The 15,219-nt window shown below is 42.0% G+C and overlaps 1 protein-coding gene across 1 annotated transcript in view; it reads left to right on the forward strand.

Annotated features, from left to right (window-relative positions):
* The window catches only part of LOC310940337 (roundabout homolog 2-like), a gene marked incomplete at both ends in the record, with an annotated part of 116,444 nt that extends 102,195 nt beyond the window's left edge, over positions 1 to 14,249 (forward strand). The window contains 10 exons of the mRNA XM_083905285.1: positions 173 to 349; positions 1,206 to 1,232; positions 1,322 to 1,361; positions 5,810 to 5,937; positions 7,246 to 7,518; positions 8,792 to 8,954; positions 10,293 to 10,553; positions 11,276 to 11,481; positions 13,713 to 13,874; positions 13,987 to 14,249. Coding sequence (XP_083761411.1) covers positions 173 to 349; positions 1,206 to 1,232; positions 1,322 to 1,361; positions 5,810 to 5,937; positions 7,246 to 7,518; positions 8,792 to 8,954; positions 10,293 to 10,553; positions 11,276 to 11,481; positions 13,713 to 13,874; positions 13,987 to 14,249 — 1,700 coding nt within the window. The remainder of the gene's footprint in view (positions 1 to 172; positions 350 to 1,205; positions 1,233 to 1,321; positions 1,362 to 5,809; positions 5,938 to 7,245; positions 7,519 to 8,791; positions 8,955 to 10,292; positions 10,554 to 11,275; positions 11,482 to 13,712; positions 13,875 to 13,986) is intronic.
* Between the last annotated feature and the right edge of the window lie 970 nt (positions 14,250 to 15,219).

Raw genomic sequence — 15,219 nt, forward strand, 5'->3', positions numbered from 1 at the left:
ATGCTGCTGGTGATTATTTTACTTTTACTAAATTCATTTTGACAGGTGACAGGCTTTGTAGCCTACAAAAGATCTTCGTGCAGAGCAATTAACTGAAACTGAAATGACATTTGACTGAAACAAAATCAAATGTAACCATTCAGGAGTGTTTATTTGTGTGTACCGCTCCCAGGTGCAGAGCTCAGGGATGTGATCACAGGATCCGAGGGCAACAGCAGCATCTCTGATGTGGTGAAGCAACCGGCCTTCATCGCCGGTTTGGGAGGAGCCTGCTGGATCGTCCTCATGGGCTTCAGTGCCTGGTTGTACTGGAGGAGGAAGAAGAGGAAGGGACTCAGCAACTATGCAGGTTAGAAGAAAATCAATTTACAACATTCTGCATCAGAACAGTCTCTCTGTCTTTCCCTTTTCCTCCCATGAAAGCTGATGTGTGACTCCATCGGAGCTAAAATGTGAGAAGACTGAACACAGACGGAAATGGGCTCCATTTATTTTAATTCACTGTGCACTGATGTGCATCAGCTGTGCCGAGTTCCATCACCATCTCACTCCTGACACACTAATACATTCACACCAGATAAGTCATTTAACATCTCCTCTCCATTATCAGTCCATAGCTGCTGCTGTTTGCACATTAACATGAGCTGTGTCCAGGTTTAGGTCTGAAATATTCCTTCATCCCCCCCTTCCCTCCCACGAGTCAAGCAGCAGAGTGTTCATTATTGTAATGCGTATTGCGGCTTCCATTGTCGAGACTAGTGCACAGAGAGCTGTGATTTCCTAATTCAGTGGGGATTTAAGGTGATTGAGTGCTGCTCGTCTGATCCCTTCTCTCAAACACAAAGTGACATCTTTAATACCCAAACAGAACAATTTCCATTTCAGATTGTTTTTAATGCAACATTGTCTCTCTCCACACTCACATTATTATCTTTATGTCGCAACCAATATATAAAATGATGATTAAGATGCCTCCGGGGAGAACCGGGTCAAAGGCATCACCTTCATTTCACCTTTAAACCCTCAGGACAATCAGTGTAATTTCCAAAAATGCTGGAATGTAGTGGTTTGATGGATTACCTCCTCAGATTTCTCAAAATATGAGCAGCACTGACACAAGACAAATGAACAAACCAGCAAAATGTAGACACCTGATCAATATTACACACGTTTTTCACTCTTTCTCCTCTCTTTTTCATCTGCAGTTCAGTCCTTCACCTTCACCCGTGCAGGTATGGCTTCAGCTTTTATATTATATTTGAAATTGGCATGCAAAATAATCACAATATAACTATTTTCTTCTGTCCTCTGTTTTCCCAAGTCACTTTTCAAAGAGACAGAGGCCTGATCAGAAACGGAAGGTGAGAATTTCTATCCATTCATCCATTATCTGTACAGATTATCTTTTGTGGGTCATGGGGGGAGTAGAGCCAATCCCAGCTGACAATGGATGCAGAGTCTACCACTTTGCCACAGGACTGATTTACAGAGATAAACAACCATTTACTATCACATTCAATTTTGGGCAGGTTTTGCTATGTTCACACTGTATGCAAATCCAATGTTGTATCCTCAAATCACATCTTTTCAGGCAGACTGCAAGCGATCACATCAGATTTGTGTGTCCAGACATAACCAACCAAGTTTGCTTTGTTAATGACTAGTGCAATGCTCGTAGGATGTATGTTTTCCTATAGTGGGAGCTGTAGAAGATTTTTCAGTTATGGTATTGGATGATCAGGAACTGCCGTGGCTGACAGTCACAACAGCTAGCTATGCTTATGCTAATCAAAAATTAAAAACATTTGTGTTGTGCCTAATGAGGTTGCACGGTGTTTGTATTATGTTAGCCCTACGCTAATCCTAATCGTAGCCTCGCTAGCTTACCTTTGGAAACAGGTTTGCCTGCAAAATAGTAATAGTAGCATGCTAATGCTAAAATAATATATGTTCTTGTGTATTGGTGAATGGACACCGACTTCGTCGTTTCAGTATAACACCATGTTCTGCGGTGAACCGTGTGAAAACGTCTCACCCACCGTGAGGACAGCCTCTTCACGGCCACCACTTAGCTCCAGACAGCGCAGCTGCTGCTGATGAGCCGCTGAAAATCAAGGATGCACACCATCAGGCCATGCTCAACCCATATCCAAAATCTTGCGATTTGACAAACGGTCAGCGAGATATGCTCGTCACAGACACACAGACGCAAGTTACTTTATAGATAGAGGAAGGTTGCTCCACCTTTGTGGTGCAGTTTAATAACAGAGATGCAGGAAAAATGGAGGTGTCTCTTCTCGCTTTTGAGAACAACAAAGACTGGTGGAGACTGGTCAATACTGCAGTTTTCCATGGCCAAATTTGCTCTTAATTGCACCTCCGTGAATACCTCTGACACCAGTTTGGCAATGTTGTCAATGTGGGGTTTAAGAGTGACACATAAGAACATTTTAAATCCTATTAAAGCAGCCAGAGCGATCGAGACCCATGTGTGGAAATCTTGTTGAAAGTCACACTTCAGTCTACTTCCAAATCCCAGCTGACACACGGCGAAAGGCGAGGTATAGAACCTGGACAGGTCGCCAGTCCATCACAGGGTTATGCATCATACAGAGATAACCAGTCTAGGCAGATGGCCGCACATCTTTGGTTCTGTCAAAGATTTCTTCCTGTTGAAAGGGATTTTTTCTCTATCCACTGATGCCTAGTGCTTGCTCTTTGTGTGAATTTTTGGGTTTCTCTGCTCTCTATAAGGTTATCTACTATGTACAGTGCCTTGAGATAATGTACAGTATGTTTTGATTCGACATTATACAAATAACATTGAATTGATTTGAAACAACCATTACTAAACCTAAACCTCTGCGTGTCTTTGGACTCTTGGGAGGAAACCAGAGTACCCAGACGATGCACACACGGTGAGAACATGCAAACTCCATACAGAAAGGTCTTTTATTTTACTGGTATGCTAGACACAGAAATTAGCCATGTTGATACTGGATGCATGTGTGGTGTATCGTCATCACAGAATGTCTGCAACACGTTACCTGAGCATTCTCACTGCCTGTTGAGAGTGGGTCTCTTTGGAAATAGAAGTCTCGCCTATTTTTACCGCGAGCCGCAGGCACAGCAAAAAACAGACACTGAAAACTATCTTTTACCACAGTTTTTTATCTATATCTGTCAGATTTGTATCAACCACAACAGGTGATGTAACCAAGCACTCCATTGAAGCTGGCAGAAGTGATGTAAAAGTATATTTTTTTTATAAGGCAGACTTAATTTTAAACATGTAAACCTCCTGTAAAATACACAAATATAGAACATGAAACATGAAACTCCACAGCCACACAAAAAGAAGATCAGCAGCTCGCATTCTGATTTGGGTTTTTCTGCACGGATTTAATGTTCCCCCCGTGTGTGTGTGTGGGTTTTCTCTGGGTCCTCCAATTTCCTCCCACAGTCCAAAAACATGCAGAAGTTAGTGGGCACTCTAAATTGACAGTAGGTGTGAGTGTGAGAGTGAACGGTTGTCCTGTGCAGTGTGATCCAACATTCAGCTGAGTGAATGAATGAATGAATGAATGAATGAAACTCCATACAGAGAAAGATCCCAGGCTGAATCTGGAACGTTTCCTGCTTTGAGGCAGCACTGCTAATCACCGAGCGGCTCTGAGAAATCGCTCGAGCTTCTCTGCTGACATTTTAGTGCCACATTACAACCCTCACCCTGCCTCTTAAGTGGCAACAACCCTCTGTAATAACTGAAATGAAGATTTCTTGACACGGTCATTTTGATTTGCACAGTGTACTCCCAGCTTACTCATATGGCTGTATGATATCCACTTGATGAAATCATTAATCACTCCTTTGAAGTGAGTGCTACCAATTAAAGCAGGTGGCTGCTGTTTCGTTCACTGGCTCCATTTCAGTTCATTTGAGGTTGCTGGCAGAGTGAGAGGTCGTGGTGAGGAGGGGGTGAGGGCATTGGGGAGAGGGTGATGGATGTGCTTTTTAAAAAACGCTCTGCATACAGAAAACCACCACGGCTCCTGTGTGACAGTGGACCTTGAGGCTCATGAAAGCACCCAGCCTGCTCAAAATGCCCACACTTAAGCAGACTGAAAATACAGGGAAACAGCAAGCGAAAGGGTGAAGTTTTGTTTAGTTGCTTTTTTGCATTCCTCCCTGCTCCTTCTTTCCTGTTCCAAAGCAAGCAGATAGGTTAAGAGTCAGAGCAACTTCCTTTGGTAAGACTTAGAGTGACTTTGCCACCTTCCAAATACGAATGATTGAAAAGTCTACAAAATAAATTTGGTTTCAATGCATGTAAAATTCAGTTGTTCTGCTCTGAGATGCTGGGAGCATGTTCAGTCTGTGAACGTTGCTGTTCTTTAGTGTTTGTACAGAATATATAAATGTAGATGCACTGTTATGAAACTTGAGAAGTGGCATTTTCACCATTTTGGTGGCACTTTAACAACACACTGTACACAAACACAAAGCTGGTTGAGCCACCGTCCTGCTCTCTGCCTCCCTCCTTCTCCATCAGTGGTACTGTCGCCTCACAGCAGGAGTCTGCTCGTCTCTCTGTTCTTCATTTCTTATTCTTTAGGATTTAAAAAAATGAAATGGCAGAGCTTTTTGTGCATTTGCATCGAGGGACACATTTTCAGCTATAGCTTACAAATCATCCTCCAATATCATCCACCCTCAGGTCCCATGTGTGTTTTCTGTCATTATAACCAAAGTATTACTTACTTGATTATTACTACAAAGATAACACACAATCTACACAAAACAAAATACATAAAAAGCCCACAAACAAGCAGAAAACAAAATGAGAGTAACAAAAATAAGATCAACAAATAAAGTTTTAATCACCAGCATATACAAGCTTTATGAGATAAATAACAACAAACACAACAACAAAAGCTAAAATAACTGTTTCTTGTCTTTTGTGTGTTTTACTACCGATCATGCACAAGTGCGTTATTGGGTTGCTAAGTAAATATATGTAAATGTAAGGCCATGCTTGTGTATTTTAGTAAGGTAAATTATTGCCATAATTGTTTGAACGCCTTGGAGCCATCAACCAAGTCGGCTGTCACAGATTCCCTCAGTACTTGGCAAACCAGTGAAAAATTCACTGTGTAGCCTCACGTTAAGTAAATATATGCAAACCGACTGCAGAAGGCATGTAAGTGTTGTTTTTTATGCCATTTTATAGCAGTTGATACAATGCAGTTGTAAATCGCTTTCTTTTTCTCCTTGAATCACTGCCCACAACTCCTCTACCTTGAAGTCAAAGCCTGTTTTCACGACTGTTGTATTTCACTGAGACAAAATGAGACGGTAGCTTTCCCTAAACCAGCTAATGGGCTTTTGCTGTCTCTGTTGCCATGGTGACAGTGCACCAGTGTAGCTGATCTGCCAGAGGCTGTCCATGATTCTCAATTTAAAATGTAAATTTCTGTTGTGCTAAGGCTCTAAAGTGGATTTAGTGTGTATTTAAGGCCTGCCTTGTTCCTCCGGGGAGAGTTGAGGGTGCTGGAGTTTAGGGGCAGGCAGCACTCTGATTTATAGACTTGCCTTTTTATGTCTGTGTAGTTTATTGTTGCCTGTGTAGTGGGTTTGCTGCAGCTGCTTCTGCTGCTCCATAGGCGAGAATATGCTGAATGAGTTTTCACATCGTTTTTGATGTTGATGAGCTCAACAGTTATGGTGCATGGAGTATTTAACTATGTTACACCTCTGTGTTTCCTTCTCCCTCACTTGTTTTTTTATCTCCTTGCAAACACACCCACAGTCGCCCTGGGCTGTTGAAGGCAGGTGACCCTGGCCTTCCCTGGTTAGCCGACTCCTGGCCCTCCACAAGCCTCCCAGCTACCAGGGGCTTGGACAGTCCAAAGGGTGGCAACAACTTTGGTCGAGGAGGTAAGACTTTTGATAAATATATGAAATTCTATTTATTTACACATTTTTAAGAGCATGCTTTGACGCCTCAGGAATAATCTATATATGTATATATATATATATATGTGTGTATATATGTACATATACATATATGTATATGTACATATATATGTGTATATATGCACTGAACGGTTTGTTAATAACCTCTGGATATAAATGTTTAAGCATCTTTTATCAGCATTATCTGTGGCTCCAAACAATATAGCTTGATTAACTAACTCCCCAAATGAGTCATTGGTGTCTGAGCCTCTGAGAACACACACAAGCAGGCTCGGTTGCTGAGGGCAGCGCAGTTTTAGCGATGCCTCGTTGGACAGTTTTGACGTTCATCTTTTGGGAAGCACATCAAGCATAAGCACACACACAAACGAACACATGTGTGTGCCATAATTAAAAGAGCCTTTGAGGTCCATACTTTGCTAATTTGCTTTGACAAGGCTGATCTTTGGGCTTAAAGCTGCTGTGTTTAACTTTCGGCGATTGTAGTCGTTGATTCTGCCTCGGTTTGGTCGTTTCGGGCTTCATTAACAGAAACGATGTAATTTGTATGCTTGCGTCCTTCATCTGAAAACAGGCTCAATGAAGCAATACTATCAGTCCTGACTGAGGGGAGGGTTTGTGTGTATACAGCAGCAGTGCAGGGTCAAGTGGAGTAAAGAAACATATATCCGACAAAGCTGTTTGTAGCCATCTCACTTTACTGCCTCCCACAATCGCTTCCTGTGTGCAGCATGGGAATATTGCCAGGTAACACAAGGTCTAAACACCACTTTACTGATGAGAGTCATGTGGAATCTGTAGCAAGATGTGTGTATAATGTCATTTTGAAGTTTGCAGCAATGTTGCCTCTTATGAACTTTCCCACAAAAACAGTGTCTTGGTTTTACTTTTTTTCTTTTCATCCCTTGTCATTTCCGTCACATCATTAATGCAGGTATATGATTTATTTATTTTGAATGTTTTCATGCTTTCTGAGCTCACTTGAACCCTGGTAAGCTGCAGGCTCCATGTGGGCAGGACAGTAGAGCTGAAGGTTAGCACTGTTAGTGTATCCCTCTTCACTGGCCTCCAACAGAGTGTTGCATGCTCATTATGGCCATAGATAATCACTTTCATTCATATCAAAGCCGTTTGAGGCCTGTATTTAACTAATACAGAGTGCCAGAGCAGTGGGGAGTGTTAATGACCTTAAAGATCGTTAACTCCACATCAATGTATCGCTCCATGATCCCTTCCCCTGATCGTCACTCTCCTCTTCCTTAATCTCAGATGTTTTACCGTCCGCCGCAGTGGAGAAGACGGGCACCATGCTGTCTGATGGTGCCATCTACAGCAGTATTGACTTCATGGGGAAGGCTGGTTACAGCAGTCCAGCTCGAGGCACTCAGCCCACCCCCTATGCCACCACACAGATACTCCAGTCCAACAGTTTCCATGAGCTGGCTGTGGACAGGCCAGATCCACGCTGGAAGGCCTCTCTCCAAGCCCAGCAGGAAATAGCAAACCTGGGCTACTCGCTTACAGACAGACACCCTGGCAGTGGTATGTAAGAGAGAGCATGACAGAGTCTATTGTTTCTTTTTTTGTGTGTGTTAAGGTGCACTCTTGTGTATGTGTCTTTGTTCTCAGATGACTGCAAACTGCAATTTGGCCTATTGGACGATACCAGCTGTCAATCGCACAGTGGTCCACTCATATCATCTATTTTCCTCTAAATGGGAATATACTTTACAAAAATGACTGACATTATAAATCAACTGGGAAGTAGACGCTAATTTTACCATAGACTTCAATTCAAACTGAATTATCGGTGATTGATTCAGTATACTGTATTCACTTGCAGATTGGCTTCAGGAAGGAAACTGAAGATCACATCCACTTTTTATAAACTGTTTATGGTTTATATGTTCAACTTGACACAAACCCATGTGCTCTGTGCATATTTTACGATCCCCCCCCATAGAAAGATATAATGCAAGAAGCCAATAATAGAGGTAGAAAGGCAGATCATGTGGCTCGACGTGGCACCAACTACCCACAAGCTATAGTTGTTTTGGTCTGTGATCTAAAAGGTCGTCCGGAAAATTGCTCAAATACTGACAAGCTGAAAGAAGGTATATCGCCACCTAGTGTTGTAAAGTTGGAAACACTTCATTCAGTAAAATGTATTCAAAGCTCTTGCTTGTTTACTGTGACAAGGACAGTGGTCCAGTTAAATTGTGTATCTGTACATGGAAGTGTTCTGAGTACATTTTATTACAAGCAAACAGCAAAAGGGGGGAAGGATTTTATTTACATGTTTACACAAAATGGATGCCTGAGGTTAATGTTCTTAAATACTTGTCTTCATCACAGTCCTTCCCTGAGAGCTCATCTAGCCCAGAAATGTCACACAATCATGACACATTTCTTTTTGCCCTAACTTGATTAGCAGTGGCAGAAAATTCCCAAGTGTCCCCAAGTTGCTTACTCGATGTGCATTCGCTTTTGTCAAGTCAAGGATGCGTTTTTAGTCAGTGTTTTTGTAGTTTTGTGGTTTTGCACAAAAGGCTGTGCTGTGTGCTTGGCTAAATGTCAGGCTGTCCAGAGATGAAGTATGGAGAAGCTGTAAAGGAAAAAAAAACCTCAAAGTGGGAAAAATTCAAACGTGCCGTCAAAACGCAAAAACATTTTAATGGAAGGCATTTAAAAGATGGGAGATAGCTTTTAAGTCACAATGTGTGTGTGTTGATTTCAGTGGGGAACAGAGTGCACAGGGATTTCTTAGCGTTGTGAAGACAGGGCTAAATATTGCGCTCTCTTTATTCACCCTCAGGTGCAAAGGGTGGGAAGAAAAAGAAGGTGAAGGGTGGAACAAAGACCTCCAAATCAAATGGGACATGTTGGGCTAACATGCCCCTGCCTCAACCACCCATGCACCCACTCCCTGGTACAGAGGTTGACCTTGACTGTTACCCTGAGGAAAAGCACGGAGGAGGGTAAGCTATGTTCATATCTCATCAATCTCTGCCCTGGAACACACCAACGTTGAAAAAATGCTTCGACAGAAGAAACACACACTACACTCGGGTCAGAAAATCCTGCACCTGTGGCCAACGTGTGTGTGTTTTTGTCCTGGAGATTCACACCATTCACACGTTACATGAACTATACATGTGAAGTCCTAACCAAAATCTGTTTGTATTAAACATCCACAGAGTTTTTTTTGGCAGAAATATTACCCATAAGTATCTTTGTTGAAGTGTATAATCACAAAACTGTTTGGTTTCTAAAGAGCCTTGATTTACAGAGGCAGCCATTTTGTGTGCCACATTTAGGCAGCAGCAAAGCATGATACACATTTACAACATTTTAGGCTTTTTTAAGTGTAGTTGTGTGACATTCTGACTCTTAGCCTTGCCTGTGAGGATACAAGGAAAACCTGATTTTAACAACTTAACCATATCTTCACAATATATTTGCTTAATCTTGGCTTTATCGTTAATCCACCGCTGCCTTCATCACTAAGTTTAAATGTGTTGCTACTTCACCTCAGTGGGAGTGAAGTATTATTTGTGGTGGCTCTGCGTGTCTGTTCGTTTGTTTGTTTGTGCTTCCACACTTGCACTTGCCAATATGACCAGCAGAGGCTGCCAGAGGTTTGTTGCGTGAATGGGGGGAAGTCTGCCATCTCTGATTGCCTTGTTTTGTTTGGATTTAGCTCAGTGACACAAACTGACCACACGAGGCAGCAGTGAACCAGCAGTTCTTATGTCTCTGTGTCTGGTTTTCTTTGTGGACTTTGGTGCGGGAGAGTAAACGATTTACGAACTTCAGTGTCCAGCCTCAAAATGCTGTCTCTCAATGAGCTTAAGACCATAATACAATATTGTGGACTTAACTGTGTATCTGCAAAGATTTTATTAGGTCAAAGTAAGATATGTACTGTGTTGTATTTACATTTCTATACTAAATGTGTGCTAGAATGCGATTAAAATGTGTCAAGGTGCGGACGCGGGTCTTCAGGATTATGATTGGAGGAACTGTCTAAAAGGCAGAAACCAGTTTTTGATTGACAGCGTTGCAGAAACATGGACGACATCGCAGCCTTTTCTGCCTCAGTCCTCGGCGATGGAGACTATTTTTGTTTGTACATATACACAAATAAATAAAAAAATATGTTTCTATAAATAGCTGGGCCTGATATGAGCTTCCCCTGTTTCAAAGACCAGCAGCGACCACTGGTTTGGGTAGACTTATTTTCAGATGGAGACCACCTCTTACTTATTTGAAATAAAGTTTTCACATATTTTGTTTCTGACATTTTGTCCATACAGCAGATATGACAGCAACAGCTGGGCACCACCCATGTCCGTCCATACTTACCACCATCAGACCTTGGACAACGAGGTGGAGGAGGAGAGAGGCCCCACTCCTCCTCTGAGAGGGAGATGTTCTTCTCCGGCAGCATCTCCCTTCAGCCAGCCATCTTCCTCCTCTCTCAGCTCCACCCATCAGGAAGAAATGCAATCCATTCTGCAGGCCCACTTGGACGAGCTCACCAGAGCTTACCAATACGAGGTGGCCAAGCAGGCATGGTGAGGATCTTTCAAGTTCTTGTGAGAGTGATGCATCATTTCAAAGCTTTATTCTGCATGTATGCAGCCTAATTTTCTACACTTGTGTTTTGTTTCACACCGGAGAGATACCTGTAAATGTATTCCATTTTTTTCCATTGATAGTTGGGTTTTACATATCAATAGCCGATGTCTGAGCATCTTGGAACGCTGGTATTCACATGTGTCAGCTGTATACTGCCATGCGTGTTTCTCGCTGGAGATAAAAACAGCTCTCCATTGATTACACCTGTGATGGAGCATTGGAAAACTTGACAAGTCAGCGCCAGCGACATGTGTTGGAGGGTAATGACTGGGTTTAGTCTAACATGCTGTTCTGACATCAGTAAATAGAGTTAGTAATTATGCATGCATCCCCTCCATGGCGGGATGTGAGCCATCATGGAGGACAGCTGTGGACGAGATAAGAGGCATGTTGGTGACAGCCCTGCACATCCACATATCCTTTCTCCACTCCAATTACAACACCATTGTGTTCGCACGTCACACACCACTGCCGAGGAAGTAATCAGTGAAACCTCTGTAGGCATTTTTAGTATCTGCACATTGCATCTCTGCCTTTCCGAACACACATCATTATACATTCTGAAAAAGTCCATGCATAATATTTTAGATCATTTTTATCACCCCAATTTAAAAGTGTTGTGGTCGTTAATATACGGTGTTTCCCAACAACGAATTAGGCACATGAAGAGCACGCCAAATGTGTCCAAGACTCCCATTCCTCCAATGGACTTCATGTCCAGCACCTTGGGTTCGGATTTGGGTACCACTCTTCTTTCAGAAGACGAGGATGACGAGGAGGAGGAAAGATATGCAGTGGTGTCCAAGAACTTGTGTGGCTTTGAATACATACCTGGTCATAGCATGGATAACCTTGATGGCTCAGGTACGTGTGCATGTGCCTCCTATAGACTGTGTGAATTCAGAGGTTTTGTTACATCATTATAAAGCACACTGTGTGATATGCATAGTAGGGTTTGGTTTGGTACTGTACAGCATGGTTTGGAATGGTAAAGCACTGGGTCAGGTATAGGCTGTGCCCCGGATCATGTATGGTGATGTAACGACAACAACGCATGATGTCATCAAACTGAAATTCTTTTCTACTTGGTTTGTGGCTGTTTGTCTCAAAAAGACATCAAGCTTTGTATGAGAATATAGTGACATTTTTCTGTTGCCCAATCAGCTGACTGTCGCTCCACCGTACCATTTTACTCTGGTACACTCTGAGAAATAAGGGTTCCAAAAGGGTTCTTCTACAAGGCCTGAGGTTCTACCTGGAACCATTTGCTTCTGAAGAAAGGGTTTTCAAGGGTTCTTGGTAACACTAATGGTTCCAGTAAGAACCATTTTGATCAAGAGAAACCTTTAAAACCCCTTTCGTGTATAAAGGGTTTTAAAAGTTTCTTGGTGGAATCTTTATACCTGGAACCAAAAAGGGTGAGGACAAGCCGAAGAACCTTGTGTGGTTCTACTTAGCACTATTTCTAAGAGTATACCCCAAGGGAAGGGTGCTAAAAAAAATTACATTTGGAGCTGGTTATTTTGGTACTGAACCAAACCAAACTGTTCCACTTAATGGAAACATTCCTATAGACTATGAGGCAAGTGATCAGCTGCAAAACAGCTTAGCAAAGAATCAGTCACTTATACACCCTTTTTTTTTTTTTTTTTTTTTTAAATACAGCAACAACCTCTGTGCTGGTTTTAAAGAAAAATGTGGCTGTCTGGCCAATAGTGTTGGGCCAGTTAGACAGAAAATGCTGTCCAGTCTGTTGACTCTCTCTACTACACGCTTAGAAATAAAAGTGCTTAGTAGAGCCATATAAGGTTCTTCGGCTTGTCCTCATAGGGGAACCCTTTTATAAAGGTGCCACCCGGAACCCTTAGTGTTACCAAGAACCCTGGAACAAATGGTTCCAGGTAGAACCACAGCTCTTGTAGAAGAACACTTTTGCGACCCTTATTTCTAAGAGTGTACCACCTACAGCAACTATAAACACTGTGTATCACACAAACCATTCCTACACCAGTCCAGTAGTAAAGTTAACTTAGAAAACAGAATTGGCTTCAAGTGAAAGAGTTTTATGAGCTTAAAATAATCTAATTATTCACATACTGTAGTGTAATTTCATGGACACTATCACACTCTACTTCAACAAGTCAAGACATCCTTGTTTAGACACTGACACCATGGTATACAGTTTTAGTAAGGCTCTACTTAAAAGCCACATGTCCAACATTTAAGATTTGATGCATTTATAAATAGGGTTCTGTCTGAAAGCATTTCTTTAGAGAAAAAACTTCAATGTTTCTCCCACAGGGGCAAAACTGCACCAAATTTAGACTCCACTGTTTGATTTTGATGATGTCTTTTCTACATTTTTAATAAACCACAGGGCATCATACAGGTTAGAGTGACTAAATATATTTACAATGCAAACATTATTGTCCCAGGCAGCTTGAGAAACAGTCCTCAGTGGATTGAATCAGAACATGAACAAAGCCATAGAAATATTGTTCAATGATGTCTGGTTTGAATAAAACATGAACATTCTTCTTAGATGGAGCAAATAAAAAGTTTTTTTTAGGAGGAGTTGTGTGGGGACCTAACATGGCTGCCAGGAGTTACACAAGGAAAGAAAAACAGATGACTTAAGAACATGTTTGATACATTATCCAAATTGTAGACTTAAGCAGGTGAAGAACTTGATTGTAGTGGCTAAAATCGACTGTTCCTTGTGTCGCTGTTGACAGCCGTGTTTTGAAAAAACAAGCGTCATAGTCTCAGGCTGGTTCTTGAACTATCCATTTAAAGTCTTCTTAATAAAGGATTCAGAAAGACTAGATTAACTGACTCAAGGATTTATAGTTGTTTGTTTGCACAAAAAACCCACGTGATTGAATTAAAGTATGAATCATCTTGACTTGTTCAGATAAATCTTGATATTTAATTGTGTTGAATGCAGGTTTGACATGACATATCTAATAATTTATGATTTTGTGTAACAACACCACACTTCAGTGTGCGTGTTTGTACATGAGCCAAATACTTGTCCAAATGATGCTGAGTCAAATCTTTATCTCCAGTAACTCTCCAACTCCTGCGCATCACAGGTAAACCCTCTCTGCCGATTCGCTCAGACACTTCTGGCACAGCAAACCATGGTACACAGGGCATGCACAGCCTTGGCCACAAGAGGGCACCACTGACTGGCCTCAAACCTCAGACGGACAAGGTTGGGACTCTGTCCAGAGGAAGAGACACGAACACAGACAGTAAGATGAACTCTCGCACTCTCAGCCATTATTTGTCAAAGAACCTTCATTTAGAGAAAATCCAACAACCTTCCGTGTCATGATGTCTCATATTTGCCTCCTCACTTACCAGCCCACACACCCACCATGAAGTCCCTGCACAGCGTGGGCTCCCACATGCACGGCTCGTGGGCAGCTGCAGGCTCAGATCCCTCTGAAGAGTGCATGGTGACCGTGTCAACACTGGAGCGGCAGCATATGGGTTCCTGGAGCGGCACGGCGACATCCAACAGGGCCACGCTGAGCAGAGGCTCCCACAAGAGACCTGGCACAGATCCCTCCCATAGTGGGCATCCTCCCACAAACAGCACAGAGAGAAGGGAACACTGTGAGTGAACCTGGCACAGTATAACACAGAATAATCTATACATAATCTATATCCACATAATTAAAGGGCCAATATTATACCCTATTTCTCCAAATTAAACTAGTTCCCTGGTGTCCTAAAGAACATGTCTGTGACATGCTTTGGTCAAAATACCATTAGCATGAAGCACCACAGCAGTTCAATCACCCTGCCAAAAAAGCCCTGTTCAGAATGCTTTGTTTAGTAGTATCTCTTAAAAAAAAAGAAGAAGTAAAACGAAACTTAAGGGACAGGAAATGACATCAGCCACAGAGGCTACTGGGAGCTAACAGTAGTTAGCATTTGGAAAAGTGATCATTTGCAGGCTCTAGCAGGCACATTGCTGTTATATATAACATGTATCCACTGGACAGATAAATCCTCTGAGGCTGGAAGTTTGTGTAGGACTCTGTGCTGCACTGTGGAGACGAGAATAGAACTTTTCGCGGACTTCCGGTTTTTAAAAGCGTAGCTCCGCGAGACAACAATTCCAGTAATTTAGCGCATTGTGAAGTGTTTTATCTCCTGTACTTAGACTGAGGATGACCACAAAAACATGAGTGAGTCATCTTTTTTCACACTTGCCGACTGATAGGACCTCCAGAGTCCCGAATATAAGGTTTTAAATTTTCAGAACATTGATTTTGCAGAATATCGGACCTTTAAAACTCTGTAAAGATGATTTTTGTTTTTTGTGTGAACATCAAAATGAACAAGACAGGAACATGAAAGGGCAACCAAGATGGTGGACGTGGCTTAATATTGACAAGTGTAAAGACTGCACAAGCCTCCCACATGTACAAATGACCCAATTGCCTTAAAACATACAGAAATGTTTTCTTTATAGCTAAGGTCAGGTATTCCATAAAAGATAGAAACAGTAAAATACACTTACAGCCCAATGTAGTTTACAACAAATGAAGGTTAATGACATCCTTTATGGTATGTGGAGGCCACCAT

This window comes from Microchirus variegatus (assembly GCF_963457635.1).
Source record: "Microchirus variegatus genome assembly, chromosome: 2".
Lineage (NCBI taxonomy): Eukaryota > Metazoa > Chordata > Actinopteri > Pleuronectiformes > Soleidae > Microchirus > Microchirus variegatus.